This window comes from Colossoma macropomum, unplaced genomic scaffold, assembly GCF_904425465.1.
Source record: "Colossoma macropomum unplaced genomic scaffold, Colossoma_macropomum, whole genome shotgun sequence".
Taxonomy (NCBI): Eukaryota; Metazoa; Chordata; class Actinopteri; order Characiformes; family Serrasalmidae; genus Colossoma; species Colossoma macropomum.
In genome coordinates this window covers 2,121,640-2,140,799 of record NW_023494784.1, presented here as the reverse complement: position 1 = coordinate 2,140,799, position 19,160 = coordinate 2,121,640, and the positions used below count along the sequence as shown (strand labels likewise).

The window sequence follows — 19,160 nt, the reverse complement described above, 5'->3', positions numbered from 1 at the left end:
CCCTGGTTCCTATCACCACCACTGTAAAGACATCTGAGTCGCTGTGCTTCTATACAACGAACAATTTCATCAATCAAAATAATCAGATTTTTTTTAACATATTAACACCTTACATAGCCAGCACCCAAAGTTATATTACACACTTCTATAAACTAAGAATAGCTCAGCCAGTTTGCATTGTGGTCCCTGTAGTTACTAAATTATAAGCCTTTGTATGTAATAAGCCTGGGATTTTAAGGAGTTAAACATGGAATTTTGCAGAAATTTTTAATTTAGGGTTCTGTCCGCATGACACTGTGTAGTTCCTGGGCATCATGGTGGTGACATAAATGAGTAACTGCACTTGAAATGTACTGTGTGCATAGTAAAAACAGATGAAGCGCATTCACAGTGATGTCACCGTGATCACAATGTTCCTAATAGCATTTGCAGGAATGCACTATATCCAGCCTACACGAAAAAACAGACAGATTTTTTTCTGGCAGTTCAATAAGTGAATTGTTACACGTCTGTAATTCACTATTCAGTCCCGTGTTTATTGCACTGGGCTGTAGATAAACCGTGACAGAGTAAATCCTGTTTGACGCCATCAGAGCATGACGACACCGCATTATCGACATAGTTTAGCGCTCGGACTGCAGGCTTTTACATACATTTACATACGTTACACTCCGGCTTTTTAGTGCAACACACTACAGCAAGGCCTGCGCAGTGACGGCTAATGCAATAAACATGACTTGAACATGACTTGTAGTTTGCATTAGTGTGCATTAGTGCCGTCAGTCACTTAAAGGGGCATTCAGGCCTAATATTAGCATTTAATAGTTATTAGTAATGTCAGGTTGTATTCAGAAGCAGAGCAGTACATCCCTCAGCCTCACTGCTTTCACAGAACTATATATCCGTTTTGTGTCTTTGATCATAAATACATCATGCAATTACATCATATAACCATCAGGAACACTTTCACAGTGAGAAAGAAATCCTGACCGTTACAGATGGTTCTATAAAGAACCATGAACACTCATAGAAACCCTTTGCATGACTAAAATGAAATGAAAGCGTTCTTTTGATAAGAAAGCTGATTGGTTGAGCAGCGTTCTAACTGTGCTGTGTTTCACCATAACATCACAGGTTTTCCACAAACACTGTATCACTCCGCTGAGACGCCGTTGCTAAGCAACGACTTTGACAGCTGTAGGAGACGCTCAAGCCATTTGAACATTTTTCACTTCTTACTTTGCCACAAACAGAAAATGGACACTTTTAAGATCACATTTGACCGACAGCCGATTTGGTCAGACTCTGAAGATGAGACGACACTAAACTCCCAAACTGTCAGTTGGTCTGTGTGGAGCTGGAGAACAAACTGCCAGCGAGTGGGCGGAGCTCGTTACTCTGACGTAGCAACAAGCTGCTTGTTAAGGAACTATAATTTGGTGAAGGAACTGCGAACATTAAAACATATTAAACGCCGCGTTCACGGCCCAGTTTATTAATTTATTACTGTATTTATTTAACTGCTGTATAAAAGGAACACTCGAGGAGTGTGTTATCGCCAATAACCTAACAATACCATATATATGTTATAACAATGATGTTATTTCGCAATAACACACTCCCTCTCATCTTCTATCGCTTAAATAATTTTAAATAAAAACAAATTGTTTTATATAAAATAACAGACTACGTTAGTTGCAGATCACCGTCAAACCTCTTTAAATGTCCCCGATGTACAGTAGTTTTTTTAACCTGCCCATTCACTTGAACTGGACCTGGCACCTTTTTTTGTTTTGGTTTCCATAGATCATTACTGGGGAGGGGGTGGGTGCACACGTTACATTGCAGTACATGCTGGAAACTGCAGTGCAACTCATGGTTAAATGGGCTAATATTAATATCAAATTAAAATAATTTTGCGGGCTGAATAGGATTGCGCCACGGGCCTGACTCGGCCCGCAGGCCTTGTGTTTGACACATGGGCTCTACTGCAGCGCTACTGTAAGAGGAGGTTAGGCATGTTTACAGCAGATGTGGTAGTGATGTTTACATTTTTCATTCTGGCCGGAGTTTCCATTTAAGTCTAAATGGGAAATGCAGTCTATGGAGGGGCTCAGATGACGCTTCTTAAAAAAAAAGCAGGACGCAAGTGGGCGAGTTAACACATTTGATTGACAAGTAGGTAAAGACGAGAAATCTATCTGATAGAACATGAAAGACTAAAACGTGATAAATATTTGGAAATTGACTTATTAAAAAAAAACATTTTTCACGTTCAGTTTATCTTTGTGCCGAGTGTTGTGCAGCTCTGGGTGTTTGAAAACAGCCAAAACTAGCTTTTCCCCTGTTGGTGACTAAAAGCTAGGTTTCCTCGATATTGACTGGTCAGCTGTAATGACATAGGGCCATTTATTGTGGCCCCCAGCAAAAAAAAAATTCAAGTTTAAAACTGTGAACTTTTCACTGCTCCATACACTGCAAAAATGATACCTTCACATGAGAAATCAGCCTAAATCTAGTCTAAATATATAAAATATTCTGAGATGGTTGTACAAATATTATTTTTTAAATAAATAAATATTATAAATAAATATTTTTTTTACTTGTTTAAAGTCATTTTATTAAGTAAAATGATTTCACTATATTGGCAGATAATTTTGCTGGTGTCAGGCATATTTCTTAAAACAAGCAAAATTATCTGCCAGAATAGTGAGATGATTTTTCTTAATAAAATTACTCAAAACAGGTAAAAAATGTCAGGAAATAAGTTAAATACTCTTATTTTAAGCTTACAATAATCTTACAATGAGAAATATTAGATATATCAACTAGAGTTAAGACAATTCTACTTGCCAATAAACCATTTTTGCAGTGCATGGATGATGACTCCATGAAAAGAAGCAGGCTTGTGAGTTTGAGGCCTCCTTTATTCAGTTAACATATAGCATACAAGGATTTAACTTGGCTGCAACTGTTCATATACTATGTGGGAAATAATTAGGTTGCAAAAAAGAATGAGAAGAGAATTTTAATTGTTTTAAAATAATATTTTTAAAACTAAATCAGCTGAATTTCCAGCAAAATTTAGGAGAATTATATCAGTGAAGTGTATAACTGGGAAAAAATTCATCTTTGAGACCAGACGTGACCTCGAACACCCGTTAAAGGCTAACCATTAAAAATTTTGGGCTCAATGTTGGTGGGAACGTAGATTTATTAGGAAGGAAACAAAGTAAATGTGAAATTTCTAAACCATTTCAACAGCCTGTGAAGTAGGGGGCGATGATGCTCTCAGCAAAATTGCTTGACAGACAACAAGCTTTTGAATAAGTTAGGAAAAATCCCTCAAAAAAGTAAGCATGTAGATGTGCGACACGTGTGCAGAGAACACATTACAATACAAATAAACACTAACAAGAGAAAAACAGGTTTGTTAGCAATAGCAAGCAGCTAGCTAGCTTGTTTAGTTTGTGTTATTAATTGTACTCTGGATGTAAATGGAGCACGGACTGGAGGAACTTGTGGGTGGGGTTTAGAGATGGCCTTGTTAGCGGTTGCACCAGAAGTTTAACAAGTTATCCCCAGATGTGTATTTTCATAAATACACGTATTGCCCCACGAGAATAGGAAGAACTAAGGCTGAAGATGAAGAAAAATAACACTAATTTCAAAGACTGGACACTGAGTGCTCATACCAATGGCCAACAGGAGATGCATTGGACAGTCCTGGCAAAGCTCACCAAATGTAAGAAGTAATTAATGAAGTTATGTACAATTTCCAAACTTCAGCATTTTCCAAGAGGGATGAAAACAAAATCAAGCTGCCTGCCCGAGACTTTCCTCAGAGAAAGTTCCTCTTTGTGTTGGTTTGTGTTTGAGTATGTAAAGGTTGAAACCAGGCAACAAGTCCTCATTCATTCCGCTGTCTTCACTAATGAAAAACGCTACACATATGAGCCGCTAACGACCGCAGGGTTTGATTCCATTCCCACGTTGCTTCATATCAAAGGCCAAAGACAAGGGGACACGGCAAGACTACTTTCCAATGTTTGTCTTTCCTCGGGATTAAAACATGCATCTCTTGGGCCGGCACGTTAACCGCAAGAGAGCCAGATGGGAGGAATGAAAGGCTTAATTTAAAATCTCATATATTTTATGACTCCAAATGGACCAGCAGGACCTCTCTGACACACCTTTGGCTTAATAGGTCCGCACATAAATAATCCGACATAAGGCCGATGCTTTCCAAATGCGCTGCAGAACAGAGTCCTTCTTTCACTTCGCGTTAGCAGCCGCAGTGCTTTATGGCTGGGTGTTCCCCTCTTGTCTATTGTGGGAAGGTGAGAGATAGCCCATATGTGAGCGCGAATGTCCAGAAATACATTGGTATGTGGACGTTTAATGTGAAATAACACCGTAGTATTTTGCTCCATGTACAACAGCGTGCATTGATGATTGGTTTTGGTGCACGACAGCCATGCAAAATCAAATGGAGAGAATGATCAATGAGTGTTTACATGCACTCAATAATCTGATCATAATCAGATTTCTGCAGTTATCTGATTTTTCAAATGGTCATGTAAACAGCGCACTCTGATTTCTTAGATCAGAGTGAGGTCTAGAAATCTGATTAAGAAATCTGATAAAGTATAGTCAGGTATAATCAGATTTCTCAGTGCATGTAAACTCTTACTCTGATTTCTTTCGGATTTCTCAGTCTGAGCATGTGCCGAAAACAGGTGGCGGTCCCGGAAATAAACGAGCAGCAGTCGAATATCACATCTGAATTTATTGGCCTCTACCTTATTGGATCTCTTTATCGATGTGGGTGGGATTCCCAACTGTCATATGACGAATTTGCAAAATGGATGATGGGTATTGTAGTGAGACAACATGAAGGAAGTGTGAATTCTGTCAAAGTGATGAGGCTAAAGGCTGCAATTCTGTACTACAGCATAACACAACAAATAAGTGTCAGTTTTAGGCCAGAATTCCACTTTAACTACCCAAGTTTTTCAGACCAACCAACCCAATGGTTAAAAAATGTCAAATTCTATCACCTAAGTAACTGTTACTGTGTTTCCTTTTTAGCTAAAATTACAAGCTGTAAACAACTACCAAATCTTAAATGAATGACCACAATGGAAACATGTCTGAGACTTACAGACAAATGTACATCTGTGGTTGGTATGGTGTAGCGGGGAACACCTCTGCCTTTTATGCTGTAGACTGGGGTTCAATCCCTGCCTGGGTAAACACCCTACACTATACCAATAAGAGCCCTTGGGCAAGACTCCTAACATTACCTTCGCCAAACTGTGTAAACAATGATAAAATTGTAAGTCGCGCTGGATAAGAGCGTCTGCTAAATGCCAAAAATGTAACTTGAGATATGCTGCAAAAAAGTATATCTTGGTAAGTGTTTAGTCACTTTATCTAATATTTCTCATCATGAGCTTGTTTTAAGAATGTCAAGAGATTATTCAGCTTATTTCTAGAGATTTTTAACTGGTTAAATTATCTGCCAAAGGAAGACAAAGCAACTTAAATCAAGTAAATATCTAAAAATAGGCAGCATAAACTTATAATACCCTTAAAACAAGCTCATAGCGAGAAATATTGAATACACTGACCAGATTTAGGACATTTTCAACTCTAAGGCTGCACTGCTGCTTTGCTCCACGTCTTCTCCTGCCGTAAGATCCATTTCCAGCCTACATTAGGCACGGATCTCTCAGTTTAACCGCCAAAACCAGCCGCTGTAGGCCTGATGATGCGGTAATAAGATCCTTTACAGGAGGCAGATCCGCCCAGCGTTACGCCAGCGACCCATTAAAGCCTCTCAGTGGGGGTGAAGGCCCTCTTTAGCAGGAAGGTGACCCCACCACCGCGGCTTCACACAGACAGCAAGGTTCCTCAGAGGAGGGTGACATTGGCATTTGGTGGCCGAGCTGGTGGGGGTATGTTTTTGCAGCTGACGCGACCTCCAATTTCCACATGAAAGAGCTGGAAGCTCAGAGATCCTCCAGACCGGCCTATGCAGAGCATCAAAAACAATAGCTTTCTATTCCTGGAGCTTCTCAGCTCGCTCAACCAGCTCCTTATCAAGCTCCCTGATACATCTCAGCTCAAATCTGCACTTCCTCCACAAGCAAAGGAGAAGAAAATGAACCGCCAGGAGTTGCAAAGGCGTGTCGCATCTCACAGTGAGTGTCCTCATTTGTTAGGGAGAAACGCCTGCCAAGATCTGAGCTTTAAACCAGAACATTAAAATTAATTCAGAGCTTTAATATTCAGTTTGAGTCCCTTTTTTGTCCAACTTAGTTTCTTTTTTCCTGATGCTCTTGCATGCGTAACATTTCACACACATACAAACAGATTTTTCTCCATAATTCAGTGATTAAAATGAACATAAAAGTAATTCAGAGTGGTCTTATGTGAAATGCTCCGTTTTACACCAACCTGGACGCACCTCTCCGCCCTAGCTGGATTTTAAACATGTCTTCTAGGCCAAAACCTTCTCAGAACTATCGTAAAACAGATGTCAAGCAGTGAATTCATAACCATTTCATGTAGTAACTTTCTGTGAGGGAGCTTTTAGAGGTGGATGTCTGGTTCCTATCACCACCACTGTGAACAGTTCTGACTCTGTAAGTTTCTCTAGAACGGAAACCGCTCTGAATTGCTTTGTTTACATCTCAATTACTTTAATTATGAACAGGAAACATAATGAAGAGATTCTGTTCAACACATTTTTTCGTCAAAGAAAGCTCGCGCCCCCAGTAACCCCATCTACCCCACATGAATGGTGCAACCAGGGCAGAAAGATGCCAAAAGGAGACCAAAAGACGAAGAGATCTATTGCGCTGGCTTTCATTGAAGTCCTGCGAGAACATTGTGTGTAGTGAGGTGTGAAAAACAGCTTTGGACATGATGGACCCTGCCGGACAAGAGGGCTAATTCCTTTACTGCTCTTAGCCTGGTGTGAACACCGCAGTGGACAAAACAACATCTGTACAGCACTTAAAATGTAATTAGGGGCTTTTCGACACCATCGTGGTCATCACCAATGTTTGAACATTGGTCAAACTACTTGTTCACTAAGTATGTCTACCTTCTTTTGTGTAGTTTACAGAGATGAACATACAGTGCCAGTCAAAAATTTGGACACACTCATGAATATTCTTACTATTTTAGAACAATAGTGAAGACATCAAAACTATTAAGTGACATTTTGCTGTGAACAAAAAGTAGATCTTAATAAAAAATGTTACAGGTTCTACAGGTTATCAGCATATCAACTTCCATTGCTGCTGACCAGCACACCAGTATCCAAAACACAACATATGCTGGTTTTGCTGCTGTCCAGCATACCAGTACCCAAAAAACAATATGTACTGGTTTTGCTGGTGACCAGCATATCAGCTTCCATTGCTGCTGACCAGCACACCAGTACCCAAAACACAACATATGCTGGTTTTGCTGCTGTCCAGCATACCAGTACCTAAAAAACAACATGTACTGGTTTTGGTGGTGACCAGCATATCAGCTTCCATTGCTGCTGACCAGCACACCAGTACCCAAAACACAACATATGCTGGTTTTGCTGGTGACCAGCCTATCAACCTCCTACTGCTGCTGACCAGCACACCATTACCCAAAAAACAACATATGCTGGTTTTGCTGGTGACCAGCATATCAACTTCCATTGCACCTGACCAGCACACCAGTACCCAAAACACAACATATGCTGGTTTTGGTGGTGACCAGAATATCAGCTTCCATTGCTGCTGACCAGCACACCAGTACCCAAAACACAACATATGCTGGTTTTGCTGGTGACCAGCATATCAACCTCCTACTGCTGCTGACCAGCACACCAGTACCCAAAAAACAACATATGCTGGTTTTGCTGGTGACCAGCATATCAACCTCCTACTGCTGCTGACCAGCACACCAGTACCCAAAACACAACATATGCTGGTTTTGCTGGTGACCAGCATATCAACTTCCATTGCACCTGACCAGCACACCAGTACCCAAAACACAACATATGCTGGTTTTGCAGGTGACCAGCCATGCTGGTCTATGCTGGTCTTTCTAAGACATTTGAAATTATGGAAAACATACATTCGGCCAGGTGGCATCCAAACTTTTGACTGGTAACTTTGAGCTTTTCCCACAGCATCTAACACTGACCTTTAGCACTATATAGTCACCCAGTAAACATTACATAAACAAACCATTCCTCCACTCACGAAGTGGACGAGCCACGTCCAACCCGGTTTAACTGCTTATTTGGTCGGTTAACTAAAGTTGTGCGGACAGATCTGCCGCCGAAAACACCTGACCGGTCAGCCAAGATCACCGCAGTCCGGTGTTTCTGTCACTTTCCGCTCTACTGATGACCAAACGAACGGTCTAAATGAGCAGCTCGATGTGGAATTTCAGTCAGATAAATCGTCGAAAACGTTCAAATCTACCTGGAAATGTTTAAAAAACGCCGAAATGCGGGTGATGTGCAGGCTGAGGCAGCGCGAGGCGCAGCGCGCGCGGTTCACGCTGCCCGCCATCGCCGCGTCCTCGCGCCTCCCCGCGCTCGCGCCCCACAGCGCCGCCGTAATAATCCACACGCACGCGGCCAGGCTGCTCGCGCTCCTCGCGCTCCAAGACGGCATCGTCACGCTCCGCTGTGCTCCGCTCGCGCCACTCCGCGCAAACTGAAGGGGAAAAGTTTTGACGGTCCCGGCACGCGAGAGCAGAGAGGGGAGGGGGGCGGGGCCAGAGCAGCGCGAGGGAGGAGGAGGGGCTCGCGTGGCAGGTAGTTGAGCTCGCGCGGGGGGTGATTTAAGCCTTTCTGCTTCACTTTTTGAGGCATTTTTTTTTATGTAATAACGAGCTTTAAAGTGAACAGTGACCAAAGAGGCTTGAATACTTTAAAATCTTTGGGGACTATTTTGCCTCACAACACCCTGCATGTATCCCTCCACCGTGAAAGAAGTTTAAGGCCAAAAATATCTCAAAACTATCATAAAACAGTGTCTCAGTCATCAGGCAGTGAATTCATAACCATTTCATGTAGTAACTTTCTGTGAGGGAGCTTTTAGAGGTGGACGTCTGGTTTCTATCACTGCCACTGTGAACAGTTCTGACTCTGTAAGTTTATCTAGAACAGAGCGTTTCACACCAAACCACTCTGCATGACTCTGTTTACATCTTAAACATTTAATTATGTAGAATTTTTGAAAAATCAGTGGAGTTTCCCCTTTAAAGGAGCTTCATAAGGAGATGCTTTTCCAGCAGGACTGAAGAAAATACATGAGGGTTAATTCAAATAATGTTTTTGGGAACAAATTCATACAAACAAATCAACGTCACAATTTAAAGTTGGCTCATTAAAGGCTAATTCCAGCAGCAGTTGTCATAAAAGTCAATCTTGATGTGATTCCACCTCAGCAAGTGTTATGACGACTGACGCTTACTGGAATGAGCCTTTATAAATGTCTATAGAGGTTTATGATTGCGATTATGTTGATTGTCATGAGAGGCCACTCGTTTTTGAGGTTGGCCTAATATTGAGGCTCTTAATGAACTTTAAAGGGAAAATTTGATGCAAAACAGAATTACTTACTCTTTAAAATGGAAAAGTTGTATGTAAACATTATTAAAATTTTAAAACATAAATTTAATTCCCATATAGTCCATATATGGACACTAAGCTGCAAAAAACGACCCATTTTGAATTCATTGTTTTTGTGATGTCACAAACACCAATACGTTTACAAATATGTGCCGGTTCGGCCTACAGCAGTTCAGCTCCACCCACTCACACTGAGGTTATAAGGAGTGTTTTTGAATGAGGACTGCTTTTGGAATGAGGCACAGTGCGGCAGCCAATCAGAACAAAGAATCTCTCTCTCTCGGGCTGGAGGTTAGGGATCCAGCCTTGTGACCGGAAGGTCACTGCTTCGATCCCCTGAGCCGACAGTACATGACTGAAGTGCCCTTGAGCAAGACACCCAACCCCCAACTGCTCCCTGGGCACTGTGGATAGGGATGGGTTAGATTGCGGAGGTGAAATTTCCCCGTTGTGGGACTAATAAGGGTCACTTAATTTAAATTATCTAATTTAAAAAAATTGTTTGTTCTGATATGTATCACTGTTGTCGGAAGAAAACCTCGTATCTCCATTTTTTCCGTTTTTCAGTTTTTGACATAATGTGAAAACGCCTGTTGCTCTTCACATTGTGTGTAAATTTCATGGTGAATGGACCAAAAGAAACAGCCCAAAATTACTTGCAAAGCTTTCTGGTTCCACTGACTTACATTAGAAGTAAAGAAGGTTTTTTCCTTTTCCTATAAAGTTACCATTGTGGAGATACAAGGTTTTGGTCTGACAACAGCGATATATATATATATATGTATATATATATATGTATATACATATAATTTATTACCTTTCTGAGGTCATTTTAATGCATTTTTACCTAATTAAGTTTAAATGGATGGTTACACTGAGTAAAATTTACCTTTAACAAGTGGACATTATTTGTCTAATTAGACAGAAAAAAGAAAGAAAGAAGGTCTTTTATGGTCAGTATGAAAGTGTACTGATAATACAACATCAGCTGATTGAGGCCACTCATGTCCAATATGCTCACATTTCAATTTCCAAGCTTTTCGAGCAGAAGAACATCTGCATCTCCTCACTCCATCACCCACCGTTTGGAGAAACACATGTTTTTGTGACTCGAACAGAAACCTAACTTTACAAAATCTCAGACACTTTTGCATCAAGCAGAATGAAGCAAATGCTGCGAGATGTAGGAGAGAACGTTAACGAAGCTCACCGGCCTTAAAAAATGCGAGCTGGTATTTAATTAGAAAGTTCCCTGGAGGGTTTTATTATAACGCCGCTCTGACTTCACTTTCTCTCAGCTCGTGAAGCGCCTGTCTGGCCACTGAAGCAGCAGCAGAAGCCGTGCGGCGTTCCTGCCTAATGAGGCTTTATGGGTATACCTCTTAAACAGAGCAGGACAGAAACTGGGACTCGCACAACCGGGGGTTCTGGCCCAGGAAGCCGCCGCCTAGCCGTGGGCCAGACTGCGCCCGGGCCAAAAATTTCAGCTCGTACCTCCGTAATGAAACAGGGAGTCGGGCTGATGCGGCTCCTCTGGCTGAGTGCGGAAGCCGCTGCCAAGCAAAACTCATATTTTTCTGAAGAGGTTGCCCCGGCTGACCACACACAGCGAGCCGGTTTGTGGCTTTCTCTGAAGCGTGTGTGGTCGGGAGGACGGGTCGATTGGCGAACGTGACCTTTTCTGCCGACCGAGGCCTTGTAGGTGCGCGTCGAAGGCCGCGTCCCAGGTGGGCTTCTTCAGCACAATGGAGGCCTGCAGTGAGAGCTCCCCGGCCACTCTTAAAAGCCATTTAAACGCGGATGTCTGTGTTCCTTAAACCCTCGTGTAATGGCTTAATTTGTCGGCTTATTACAGCCATGTGTTGGGGAGTGCAGGGTTTATGAGGTGTGGAGTGTGAGGAGAGCTAACGGCTAACGCTGTGCGGTCCCAACATCTTCCCAAACCCTGAAGGACACACAAAGGGACAGGCAGGGCTGAGGAAAGATATTTATCTGGGCAAAAGGTGGAACCGCATGTTCAGCTTATGTATTAACAGCCCCTCGTCTCCAAGGGCAACGCCTATTTACACGTGTGAGTAGCATAACAACGTAATTAGCGATGTAGCACGCCAACATGGAGCACGGCTCGCTGAAGACAGCATGGAAACTTACATTAAAATTAAAATGCCTAACATGTGTGGGAAACAGTCACCCCCACGTCAACATGAACTTACAGGGCAAATAGATAAACACTGTTTTAGCTATGCTAACGCGCTGCAGTCCATGTTTATAGATAAAAGCATAGATATACATTCCTAGATGCCACGTTGTCTGTTGTTCTCTATCTGAGGCGATACGTCTGAGTGTCCGCCATGTTGGAGAGGTCAAGATCCGCTTGTGATCAAATTCACTTGTATTGAGAGACGAAGAGCCTCAGAATCAAATCAGCCACAACTTCCTTACTACTCAACCGATTTTCACCAAATCTGTTTTGTTATAATCTTTAGGAACAGATTAATCCAGGCTGCACGGATCTGCTCTCGGTAGCTTTAACTTCTACTGATCGTGATATTTAGCCGTCCGGACCAGCAGGAAAGTATTCAGTCTGAACCTGACGTTAAAATTCGAGTTTGGCGCTCTGGTGGGAACACAGTCTCACACACATCAGGAAAGACAATCACATCAACAGGTTCTCTGTTCTTCACCAACCACACGACCGTATCTACACATAAACATCACACAAACAATACACATCACATAAACATGAGCGTGGATCGCTGCATTTCCTTTAAACCCTGTGTCCACTCACTGTCCACTCTATTAGACACTCCTACCTTGCCAGTCCACCTTGTAGATGTAAAGTCAGAGACGATAGCTCATCTGCTGCTGCACAGTTTGTGTTGGTCATCCTCTAGTCCTTCATCAGTGGTCACAGGACGCTGCCTACAGGACACTGTTGGCTGGATATTTTTGGTTGGTGGACTATTCTCAGTCCAGCAGCGACACTGAGGTCTTTAAAAACTCCAGCAGCACTGCTGTGTCTGATCCACTCGCCCCAGCGCAACACACACTAACACACCACCACGTCAGTGTTACTGCAGTGCTGAGAATGATCCACCACCCAAATAGTACCTGCTCTGTGAGGGTCCATGGGGGTCCTGACCACTGAAGAACAGGGTAAAAGGGGGCTAACAAAGTATCAGAGAAACAGATGGACTACAGTCTGTAACTGTAGAACTACAAAGTGCACCTATATAGTAAGTGGAGCTGATAAAATGGACAATGAGCGTAGAAACAAGGAGGTGGTCAGAATGTTATGCCTGATCGGTGTATGTTGGAGTTTGATATTTATCCAAAGCCATATACAATATTTCCAACATGACTTGAAGGCAGCATTTTTCACAGACTGGATTAATTTTGGAACACTTACATGTCACCCCCAAGGTCAGGGAGAAAAGATGACTATAGAACACGCCATGCTGTATAGAGGGTAATAAGCACCTCATGCACCTCATAAGGGCTGCATTTATGTGTAGCATTTCGTCCGACACTTCCCAAGGACATCGTACACATCACTCTGTGACTCACTCGGCCGCCGTCAGAAGTTCGGAAGCATCTGGAATTCATCGGATTGGGCCATTTGGGTTTTCTTGGAATAATATGGCATGTTTGAATGTAAAATATGTATCTTCGGGGACGCATTCCTGGGCCTGTGAGCCTGTGGACTCCTTAATAAACCTACAGGGAGACCTTTTATCTCTCACTGAGTTAAACAGTCTGGACACATATTAAAAGCCAAGGCCTGGACTGTGGAGGGGTTTCAGTGGAGAATAGTCACTGAGACTGCAATTCACAAGACTGCCCCCTTAAAAGGGGTTCTTCAAGGGTTTTTTAGTAAAGGTATTGACTCTATAGAACCATTACAAATTAAAGAACTGTTTGAAGGTTTAAATGGTTCTTTGTTTGGTTAAATGGTTCTTTAAAGAACCTTATATTGCAACAGGGATCAACATAGAACCATTATTGCTAAGAATTGAGGTTTAACTCTTAGGACTCACAGTAATTGCATGATATAAACAATCATGTTGCAATTTTATATGAATTATTTCTGACTCATAGCTATTCTAAACTTTTAATACACACCGCATGAGGTGCAGACTTGAATCTGTCCATTCACAATTGCTTTTGAATTGTAGGGTAAAGCGTCAAAAACCAGAACTGGATAGTTTTTGACTGAACTTCACGTCGGCTTCACAAAACCAGCTAAAATGCTTGAAATGTTAAAGCAGTTTCTGATGTTTAGATTATTTAAAAAAAAAAATTCACTGCATTTATATAGTAATTCCAGGTGGTTGCTATGGTGTTGCTATGCTGTTGCCACGGTTTCGCAGCTAGTTGTGACAGCATTGGTAATTAGATGGCTGCTAGGTCACTACTATGGCATTAATAGTTGGTTGCAAAGCAGTTGCTTAGGTAAGGTTGCAAGGGTGTTACTGGATGGCTGATATAGTGGTTCCAGTGGTTACTGAGATGTCGCTAGGTGGTTTCAATGCTATTCCAGGTGGTTGCCAAGGTGTTGCTTGGTTGTTGCTATAGTACCTTAGATGGCTGCTAAGGTGTTCCCAAGGGGTTCATATTTTATCCCAGGTTATTGTTAGGGTGTTGCTATGTGGTTGCAATGGCTTTGAGGGTGGTTGCTAGGGAATTGCTGTGGTGTTCCAGGAGGATATTGTTAAGTAGCTACTACGACATTCCAGCTGGTTGCTAGACAGTTGCTATGGTATCTCTGGTGGTTTCTAGGGTGCCGCCTAGTGGTTGCTATGGTATTGGAGGTGATCACTAAGATTATGGTTACTCTCATGGTTGCTAGGGGGTTGCTTAGTGTTTGGTATGGTGTTCCAGGTGGTTGCTAGGGTATCTGACTCAATAACTGCAGAGTTCCAAACCTCTTCTGGCATTAACATTAGCACAAAACTCTGCACCAGGAGCTTCATGGCACGAGTTTAGATTGGCTGAGCAGCTGCATGCAAGCCTTACATCAACAAGCACAATGCCAAGCTTCGGATGGAGTGGTGTAAAGTGCCACCACTGGACTCTGGAGTAGTTAAACCGTATTCTGTCCAGTGACCAGTCATGCTTCTCTATCGGTCAGTCTGATGGACGAGTCTGGGTTTGGCGAATGCCAGGAGAACGTTACCTGCCTGACTGCACTGTGCCAGCTGTAGAGTTTGGTGGAGGAGGGATGATGATATGGGGCTGTTTTTCAGGGGTTTGTCTAGAACCCTTAGTTCCAGTGAAGGGGAATCTTAATGCTTCAGCAGAACAAGACATTTTGGACAACTGTACACTTACAACTTTGTGGGAACAGTTTGGGGAAGAACCTTTCCTGTTCCAGCATGACTGACCCCCAGTGCACAAAGCAGCTCCATAAAGGCCTGACTGGGTGAGTTTGGTGTGGAAGAGCTTGACTGGCCCTCACAGAGCCCTGACCTCAACCCCATCAAACACCTTTGGGATGAACTAGAATAGAGATTGTGAGCCAGACCTCCTCGTCCAACATCAGTGTCTGACCTCATAAATGCTCTTCTGGATGAATGGGCAGAAATTTCCACAGACTCTCCAAAATCTTGTAGAAAGCTTCCCAGGCTTATTAGAAACTAAGGCTTATTATTTGGTTTAATAATTTGTCATGTTAACTAATTATCTTTTACCTCCAGGCTCAGTTCAGCTGAGATGAAGCCAGTGATAAGTGGAATACCTCCGTGCTAAGCGTAAATCAGCTTGTCACCCAGCCTGTTCGCTCATAAAGTTACCTTACACTTTGTTATCTGGCTACTTTATCATTGGATTCATGACTAGCCTATAGTGAGAGCAGCCTCAATAAGCAACTTCTGTGACCTAAAATATTAACATTAATGCAAATTGCAAATGTTTACATGATTTCCTCATGATCAAGCACTCATTTTTGCCTTTTAATTTATTGTTAGCAATAACTGTGTTGAGAAAATTCAACACATTTTATGTTATTTTAACAACACAGCCCCAATATACTCACAGAAGAACATAATTAACTCTTGTTTTTATGTATTTTTCTTTGCCTCCCAATAATAAATTCATTGGGTCTAATCTGGCCACCTCATGGTGAAAGTTCTGGCTACACTCCTGCCAATGAGGAACAAAAGCAGTGGCTGAAAAACCGGAAACCATCGTCTTCAAACTCGCAGCTCAGAAGACACGCGAAGGCCGACAGCTCAGGAGATGAAGCCCGGAGCCAGTTCTGTCATGTCCTCAGGGACGAACACAATGAGGGAGTCTAAACACGGCTTTGTTCACTTTCTACCTGCCTCGCTTTCTTCTCTCCTCACTTCAAACGGAATGTAAGTGAGTCTCCAACACAATAGCCGGTCAAAAGAAGGCGCTAGCGGTCTGCTTTGATCATCCTTTTTCAGATTATAGACTGAACGATGAGACAGAAACGCAGCGCCTGCTGTTTTACTCCCGTTTATGCTCACTGTAAGAGCTCGGAACATCCAAACAGCTGCGTTTAAAGGGCCCATATGGTGGAAACCGAATTGTCCCCACTTTTTTCACAGAAAATAGTTTGAAATAGTATATAAACACTGCTTAATTGTCAAAACATACCGTTCACAGAGTCCATGTATGGAAACTGACCTGCAGAAACAGCTCATTGTGATATATTTACATATTCAGCCTACAGCAGTTTAGCTCCGTCAATTCAGTTTGAAGCTGTACGGAGTGTTTCAGTTCAGACTTCCTTTTGAATTAGGAAAGCCCATCAGAACAGAGCTAATTTACATACATCAGAGCAAACAAACAGCCTGTTTAATTCTAAGGGTTAGATGAAAGTCATGTCAAAAAGAATTGTGATATGTTTTTGGTGCATAAAACCAGTCAATGCTATAAGTGAACCTCAGGGGAAAAAAACTGATGAAAGGAAAAAGTAGAATATGGGCCCTTTAAAACCTAAACACTGCGATTCTTTTTGAAATTAAACATTCTTTTCTTTAACATTTGTTTTTCTTTTGTGTTAAAGTTGTGCTTTGCCTCAATTTGTCTCAAACAGCTTAAACTAAATACTGAGACGTGTTAAATGTTACAGAAGTTTTTGAAACCTAAACATTGAGATTTACAGTGTACAGCAGTTTAGCCCCGCCCATTCACCCTACAGCAGTTTGCCCCCACCCATTCAGCCTACAGCACTTTAGCCCCACCCATTCAGTCTACTGCAGTTTAGCCCCACCCATTCAGCCTACAGCAGTTTGGCCCCGCCTACCCAACCTACAGCAATTTAGCCCCACCCATTCAGCCTACAGCAGTTTGGCCCCACTCATTCAGCCTACAGCAGTTTAGCCCCGCCTACCCAACCTACAGCAATTTAGCCTACAGCAGTTTAGCCCCTCCCATTCATCTGACAGCAGTTTAGCCCCACCATTCAGCTACAGCAGTTTAGCCCCACCAATTCAGCCTACAGCAGTTTAGCTCCACCCATTCATCTGACAGCAGTTTAGCCCCGCCCATTAATTCTACAGCAGTTTAGCCCCACCCATTCAGCTACAGCAGTTTAGCCCCACCCATTCAGCCTACAGCAGTTTAGCCCCACCATTCAGCTGACAAGTTTAGCCCCACCCATTAATTCTACAGCAGTTTAGCCCCACCCATTCAGTCTACAGCGGTTTAGCCCCACCCATTCATCTGACAGCAGTTTAGCCCCGCCCATTAATTCTACAGCAGTTTAGCCCCACCCAATCAGTCTACAGCGGTTTAGCCCCACCCATTCAGTCTACAGCGGTTTAGCCCCACCCATTCAGTCTACAGCGGTTTAGCCCCACCCTCTCACAATACATTTATAACAATAAAGTGCGACACAGGGCAGCCAACATGGACATGCACGCTTAATAACTATTTTAAAGGAGACAAATAGATGATACAGTAGCCCATAATACAGTGGGGAAGAGATGGAATACGTCTAAGGCACCAGTAGAGTCCTGTAACCGCAGTTGTTTTATTCCTCAGACAATAGCGCGGCCGTATCAGGTTCCAGCCCGTATGGGTTCTGCTTGTGTGGGTGTTTAAACCTACAAATCTTTGATCCTAAAATCTGCAGGTGAACCCTTTGTTTGACACACCTGTGTAGAAGTGTGTTTGAGTGTGTACCTGCATGCAAGCCTGAAGGGCAGCACAGCTTTGGATGAAGTAAAATAAACAACACACAGTTCTACACATTTACAAGGACTTAAAGGGGAATTCCACCAATTTTTCTAAATTTCTGCATAATTCGATGGTGAGACTGTAGAGAAACTTGCCAACCCTTTATGATCTCTTTACAGTGGTGGTGATAGGAACCAGGGGTCGCCATGACTACAGCACAAATATAGACATTTTATTTACTATCCAAAACCAGCAGTGAACCTACACGAGTCTTCTTAGTTTTTGGTAAGATACGGTAAAATAATGTTAAATGATAATCTGAAAAAAATCTGGTAAATGTGAAAATGTATCTCTCCATCATAAATGGATTTTTAAAAAGATGTTTTAGGCCCAACCCACCTCAAAACGATGGCAAAACAGTGTCTCAGACATCAGGCAGTGAATTCATAACCATTTCATGTAGTAACTTTCTGTGAGGGAGCTTTTAGAGGTGGACGTCTGGTTCCTATCACCACCACTGTGAACAGTTCTGACTCGGTAAGTTTCTCTAGAACTGAGCGTTTCACACCAAACCACTCTGAACGGCTCTGTTTACATTCCCAGCTTCTGAATTAAACAGAATTTTGGAAAATTGTCGGAATTCCTCTTAAAATCTGATGGTTCATGTGAGTCAGTCAATAATCACATTTACCTCTAGACACACGACGCATGCACTCTTAAAAAGATGGTTCTTCAAGGGTCCTTAAGTAAGACAATAGTTCTCAAAGAACCCTTTGCACGATTAAAGGGTTCTTTGGATTGCAAAAGTGTTCTTCAGACACACGTTGGAGAATGTGTTGTATATGGTTCTATATAGAACCTTACAGGGTACTTTTATTGGTATGATGTCAAGCTTGTTATTATAGAAGAACCCTTCTTGGTGCTATCTAGAACCATCTACAGCACATTTTCCATCAATCTGAAGAACCTTTCATGACGCAAAGAACAGTTTAATCATGCAAAGGGTTCTTTGAGTGTCCATGGTTCTATATAGAACCATTTTCTTTCCTAAAGAACCCCTAAAGAATCTTTTTAAGTTTGTACTTTTTGCACCAAAAAGGTTCTCCTATTGCTACAATGTCAAGCTTGTAATAATATAAGAACCCTTTTGGGCGCTATATAGAACCATCTACAGCACATTCTCCATCAATCTGAAGAACGCTTTCACGATGCAAAGAACCCTTTAATCGTGCAAAGTGTTCATGGTTCTATATAGTAAGGTTCCAGAGTAAAGAACCATTTCAATAACGTTAAGGTTATAAAACTCAGGTACTGTGTGTTCCAGCCAATAACTGTTTAGGACCCTTTATATTTTAAGAGTGTAACTGTGTAG

At 42.3% G+C, this 19,160-nt stretch overlaps 1 protein-coding gene across 1 annotated transcript in view; it reads right to left on the bottom strand.

The window, feature by feature from the left end:
• LOC118811463 (anosmin-1) overlaps positions 1-8,700 on the bottom strand; it is a 94,811-nt gene extending 86,111 nt beyond the window's left edge. Inside the window, exon 1 of the mRNA XM_036575695.1 lies at positions 8,484-8,700. Within this exon, the coding sequence (XP_036431588.1) occupies positions 8,484-8,678 (195 nt within the window). The 5' untranslated portion in view covers positions 8,679-8,700. The remainder of the gene's footprint in view (positions 1-8,483) is intronic.
• Positions 8,701-19,160: the final 10,460 nt, after the last annotated feature.